Consider the following 6,602-nt stretch of genomic DNA (forward strand, 5'->3'; position numbering starts at 1 on the left):
TTTCTACACTCCAAAACAACACTGGCCCTTGTCAGGGCCACCAAAACACCCAGTCACTAAGAGTTATTTAAGGACAGAATCAAAATTACTACGTTCAGGATAGTTGAAACAAGAATGGTCGTAGTCATTTTTCTGTCTGATTATCTTCGCTCTGTCTGTCGCAATCTGGCATTGCGCAGTTTCTATTGCTCTAACTTGTCAACTGAAAATTTAATAATCGTTGCACGTTTGTTCTGTCACGGTTCGCTTAGAGAGTTGAACTCCCCCAAAAATGAAGTAGTGGCGCTTTTCGTTAATTCGCCATTGTAATTGTCGACATGTTCGTCGTTTAAAAACAGGAAATGTGACCTGTATTCGAATCATAATAGTTTCCGTAAGACGGAAAAGTCCTGCTTAACCATCTTCACACATTTACCATTACCATTAACATTACATATTAGATCAAGTAAATATGTAATAAAGTCGAAACACTGGTTTACAAGGCCAAATACCAAGATAACTTTATGCAGAGGTAAACACTTTCGCCCGAATGCTGACAAGATAGTCTCTTTTTTTGCCGAGTTCATATCTGTTTTTTAACACATCTTGACAGCATTGCTGACGTTGTTAGGCATACTGCTTGACTAAGCGAGTGGCCGGACTTTAACGAAGGTGAAACCGAGTTATGCTTAGATAAAATATTTTATCCCTGTCTGTAAAATTTAAGCATCTTGTGTCAGTCTATTTCCAATATATGTTAAAAAATGGCTCATTGTTTTCTCTTGCTGCCCTTTGCCGTACTAAAAAAATCTCAAATAGAAATTTATTTCAGAAGATGTGGAGGTGGATCATCCTTTTGGCTGCGGTTGCATCGGTTTTCGGAAATTTCTACCATCTACGTTCATACGCTCCTTTCCATAAAAGGAGCTCCCAGAAATACTGCGGTCCAGAGATACACGAGGCGCTCCGAGTCATTTGCAATGGATACTACAACCACATGTTCAAGAAATCCTGTAAGTAAAAGTACAATTTTAAAATTGCTAGTCTTTTTGATCTAAATACGAAAACTATCCTAAAAAAATAATATGCCTGTTTGTTTCTTTCTCGCACTCCTATCTAACCGTCCCTTAATGACACAGGTTTTTCACTAATTGTACAAGATACTTATAAATTCCACCTTTTCTTTGAACTTTTCCTCCAGTTTTATTATTGTCGACCTGCTAATATCTGCCCCTCCTCTGTCTTTTATTATCCATATTAAAATTATTCTATTATAAAATACATATATAAACAAATACATATATAAATACAGACAACAATGAAAAACAATTGAAATAATCATTTCACACTCAGTAAAACAAATGTCTGAACACCTACTAGTTGCTCAAAATATGAACTCTAAATTTCTTATTTTATGTCATTCGATACAAACGCATTATTTTTGTATATTTTAATGTAATATTTAAAGACTTTTGGACTTTAAAATATAAATGATTTCATTTAAACGTGCTTTGTCTTCATTACTTTGAATATGCTAATTGAGAGGCAAAAAAAGTTTCCGAACCCTAGGCAAACACTTTCATTTTCCTAACTTCGCTGTCTAGAGCCTGATTATTTATGTTGTACAATATCATCTTAATAGCAATCATGTTTTGCTTAGTGATTACGATATTTAGCCTTCAATATGGTAATACCGAGGTCGATTCGAGAAGTAATTGTATAATGAAGGAAAATCATTTTGTGAAATAGGAAATTGTACTTAAAACTCAATCGTTGACAATTCGTAACATCATCTCCTGGTATAATGAATTGTCAATGGTTGAGTTTTAAGTACAATTTCCTATTTCACAAAATGATTTTTCTTCATAATACCAACAGTAATGCTGAAAACAGGCCGTATTTAGATCAGCCAGACATTAAAGACAGATTATTTAATGAGGAGGAGGAAACAGCCACCCATATCATCTTCGAATGCGAAGCAACAGCTCAATGGAGATTGTAGCAGAGACAGTAAATGACCTGATACTTCTAAGGACTACTGAACTAAGGAAGTAGGAAGGTACAATAAGCCAGAAGGCTGCAGTGCCTGGGGAGCACAAACCCCGCTTCCTAGTATCCTTATCACCATACCATACCATAAGTCATCCTGAAAAATTAAGCACCATCCAAAAGCATGCCTTTCTCCAGGAAATGATCACCAACCCATCCATAAGTGCCTCCGAAATTGTATGTATTCTGCATCATATGCCATATCATATTTCATTTATGCCCCGAACATTACGAAATATTATTAAAAACAAGGCATGCGCCGACGTAATCCCAGAAAGAAGACCTATACAAGCAAGAAGGGAAAAGCAAATTTAAGTAAGACTTTGAAACATTTTGGGAGATTTATTTTCACCGGTGAGAGCAAATTTAATGTCTCAGGGTCTGATTGAAGAAAAAAATGTGGCGTAAGCCAGGGGAACACTTGAAATTAAAGAATACACTACTGGCGGTTAAACAGGGTGGTGGTGGGATGTTTGGTCTATAGATGAGTTGGCAATTTACTTCATAATCAATGGAATCATGGACCATCTACATCGATGTTCTAAAAAGAATTTAAAGGAAAGCACTATTAAAGTGGGTGTGCAAAGGACTTTCCAGCAATGTAACAACCTCAAACACATGACTCGGAAAACTCAAGTAAGATTACTATATAATTCACCTAGATAGCTCTGGACACCACTCCAAACGTCCGATTTAAACACATAACACGACTGTATTTGCTCCTACAGGTTATGCAGTTTTCAGTGTCTCCCAATCCAAAAAGAAACCAAATCGATTATTCTCCCTGGCTTTTACCCTACCCTAAAATTCTACTATCACTGGCAAAATATAATAAAGCCACCACTCCTGACTACATATACAAACATGAATTTCAAAAAAATCAGGGGTGTTGGTGCTGCAAGAGTATCTGTGCTTTAAAAGGAAATATTTATTTTCACTAAAACCCCTAGCAAGCAACTATAGCGCCGAAATGATAGCCATAGATAAATCCTTCAACATTATCCATACAGACGAGCAAATAATGGCTATTTGCACGCCATGGCTGCCCTGCAAACATTTAATCATCCTTTCAGAAATAACCCTATGGTACAGGATCTATTGTACTCATTGAGGCGTCTTGAGCAGCAAAGGAAAAGAGTATTTTTTCTTTAGATTACTGTTCATTCAGGTATCCCTGGCAATAAGAGAGCGGATATGGCTGCCATGAAGGCAGTTGGAGATAGAAACCTTGTTGTGGAGGTAAACAAGGATGACCTCTCCTTTAAGGAGAAAATATATTTACAATGGCAAAAAACCTGGCATTCAGTTACAAACAACAAGCTTCATGAAATCAAGTCTACCGTACAGGCATGGTCTTCATCGTTTAGGTTGAAGAGAACGGAGCAGGTTGAATTGAGTAGGTTAAGAATAGGATACTACCGGACCACGGAGAGTCACTTAATGGCCTGTGCATGTGGAGCATGCAATGAAATAATAACAAAACATTTTTTTTTTAGGGGAAATTGGGGTTTTTTATTGTATATAGTATGTNAAAAAAAAAAACTTATTTTACTATCATGTCACATATATCATGACTTAAGAAAATTTTATTCTCCCCCAAATATGCTGTATGAAATATATGGGCAACCAAGAAAATGTTGCTAAATTATTCACCTTTTTGACAGCAACAAATTTAACAAATAAAATATGATCTACTATACTGATAGCAAGAACAAATATTAAATGAATAAATGAATAAAAAGTAAATAAAGTGACTGGTGCGTTGGCCTGCAGGATTGGAGCCTTAGGCCAAAGTTTCAGGGCGAAAATGACCCTGAATCATTACTGTCCCTGTAAATAAAATTACAAAGAAACACATAACATACTTTTGGGCTCATATTGGAAGACAGCTTAAAAAAAGAATATTACAATCAAAAACCTTCTAAAAGAAGAGATTTTTCAGTAGTCTAATACAACCCCGGATGTGACAAAAAATTAGTTCTATCAATGAAAAATTGTTCATTACGAGTAATAAAAAGTAGGGGTGGACCTATACATAACTGAGATAAATTTAGATAAGTGTCTATAAAAATGAAAAACCATGTGTTCAGAGACTTTTTTTTGCTTGAAATGTATAACTCTATATATGTATGTTGTTTAATTTCTTCATATTAAATACTATTACATGTTATATGGTTTTTGATGTTGATTTTAATTTACAGATGCAAGACGGTGATGTTAATCAATTTAGCCCATTATTCTTTTAATTGTAAATTAATGTGTGGTGGTTAGTGACCGTTAATCAATAATTATTCAGAAATCGTGAGGTGTGGTCTGGTGTGATGTAGGTTTCAGAAAAACATTTTTTTTTATCGTACCAATGTTTCAATCTTTATTATTATATTGAGATCATCTTCAGGGCTCAAAGTGTTTGTCTTCTGTGTAATTGTGCCATTCTTGTGTGTCGTGTTGAGAGTGCCCATGTTGGCACAATAAAGAAAATGCTTTTCTGAAACCTACATCACACCAGACCGCATCTCATGATTTCTGAATAATTATTTTAAATTAATTTGGTTTATTTTAATTAATAATTTGGTTTGGTTCTATTTCACTGAAGGGGTTTGGAGACTTTTTTATAACTACGTGTATATGAGTATTAGCAATAAAAATTAGTGTGTAAAAAAGTACTTCATCCATATTACAATTATTCCATTATAAAATTTCACAATAACAATAAAAACATATTATATAATATAAATACAAAAATAATAGAAAACCGGTAAAAAATAATTTATGTTTTAAAATTAAAAACTGGTGTGTAAAACATAACCTTACTCAATCAATCAGCCCCTCCTCGATCTTTTATCATCCATATTATCACTATTCCATTATAAAACTTCACAATAACAACAAACGCATATTACATAAAAACAACAATGAAAAACCATTGAAAAAATATTTTATATGTGTATAAGCGATAAAAACTGGTGTGTGAAAACAACAATTGTCAGAGATCATAACCTTACTTAGTATCTCACCGCTTCATAAATATTTTATCATACATATTAAAATTATTCTATTACAAAATTTAACAAATACATACATAAAAACAACCATCAATAGAAAACCATTGAAATAATCATTTATATGCTTTTTAGCAATAAAAACTGGTGTGTAAAAACAACACGTGTCAGAGATCATAACATTATTCAGTATTTCACCCCCTTAAGACTTTTATCATCCATATTAAAATTATCCTGTTATAAACTTTAGCAAATACATATATAAAAACAACAGCAATACAAAACCATTGAAATAATCATTTATATGCTTATTAGCAGTAAAAATTGGTTTGTAAAAACAATACTTGCCTCAAACTTCACTTGATATTTTATCATCCATATTAAAATTATTACATTATAAAACTTAAAAATAACACCAAATACATATTAAGTAAAAACAACAAGAAAACCATTGAAATGATATTTTGTATATGTATTAAAGATAAAAACTGGTGTTTAAAAACAATACTTGTGAGAAATCACAACCTTCCTTGGTTTGAAACATCCTCCCTGTTTCATTTTGTTATGTATTATTCAGGTATTTTAAAACTATTTGTATTGTTTTTAAAAATCCCAGAGCATTGAACCGCAGTTGCAAAATTTCATGACATTCTGATACATACTTTCTACTAACATAGAATTTCCCACAGCTGTTGATTAATTTATTTTAAACTTCTTTTCTTTTCCCCAGATAATTTCGAGGATGATCGTATGAATGTTTTCTTGGAAGGAGAGGAGACTGATGACCTTATTCCAATCAATTCAAAAGAAAACGCATTGTCCATGTTTTCTAAAAATTATTTCCGAAATAAAAAAGGCGTTTACGACGAATGCTGTAGGAAAAGTTGCTCAATATCAGAACTGACATCCTATTGTGCTGATGGTCAAGGATGATTGTATTGACTAAATTCTGAATTACAATTAGGATACCAATAAAATTTATTTTTTATTTAGTCATTCTATAACCCTGTTTTATACCAGGTACAATCCTCTTAATTAGTGGCAATATGATTTCACTTTTGTTAATACAAAAATATACTTTTTTCCTTGAGGGGATGGGCCATGAGAGCCCCATTGGCGACCGTCTTCTTAGGTCAATAGTTAATTTTTAATTTATCCTATTATTCCACTTTTTTTTCTTACACTTGAAATAAATTGTTTATCACTGTCATCCAAATGGCAGTACTATAAAATAGTTATATTTTTGCTGAAGGAACTCAAATGTCTAACTATGTATGAAACTTGTTAAATACCTTTAATTATTACAAACTGATTACCATGTAACCAATATTGTATAAATATAAGTAATTCAGTTTTAGTATATGAATAATTCAAAATAAAGCTTTGATAAATATATTGTATTGTTGTTTCAGTTTAAGTACTCTTTATCAACACCATGTTATATATTTAGAACTATTTAAAACAGTTCCCAAAGATCCTTGTAAATATCTAAACCTTAAGGGTTCTCAATTCCTTAAATTATTTTACCTTCAGATTCAACCACAAGGTTTTCTTTTTTTGGAAATTTGATCG

The 6,602-nt window shown here is 32.7% G+C and overlaps 1 protein-coding gene across 1 annotated transcript; it reads left to right on the plus strand.

Annotated features, from left to right (window-relative positions):
• The first annotated feature begins 540 nt into the window (after positions 1-540).
• LOC112127432 (LIRP-like) lies at positions 541-6,031 on the plus strand. The gene is made up of 3 exons (XM_024228436.1): positions 541-651; positions 812-992; positions 5,761-6,031. Exons 2-3 carry the CDS (start codon positions 815-817, stop codon positions 5,961-5,963), a joined length of 381 nt encoding a protein of 126 aa, XP_024084204.1. The 5' UTR covers positions 541-651; positions 812-814; the 3' UTR covers positions 5,964-6,031.
• The last annotated feature ends 571 nt before the right edge of the window (positions 6,032-6,602 follow it).

The sequence above is a fragment of the Cimex lectularius genome, unplaced genomic scaffold (genome assembly GCF_000648675.2).
Source record: "Cimex lectularius strain Harlan isolate CLEC.00 unplaced genomic scaffold, Clec_2.1 scaffold218, whole genome shotgun sequence".
In the NCBI taxonomy this organism is placed as follows: Eukaryota; Metazoa; Arthropoda; class Insecta; order Hemiptera; family Cimicidae; genus Cimex; species Cimex lectularius.

What these genes read in the sequence shown, in the direction of transcription:
- LOC112127432 (XM_024228436.1), top strand. Translation starts at nt 815, where the DNA reads ATGTGGAGGTGGATCATCCTTTTGGCTGCGGTTGCATCGGTTTTCGGA. An exon ending in CCACATGTTCAAGAAATCCT is followed by an intron (nt 993 to 5,760) that starts GTAAGTAAAAGT and finishes TCTTTTCCCCAG; the next exon opens with ATAATTTCGAGGATGATCGT.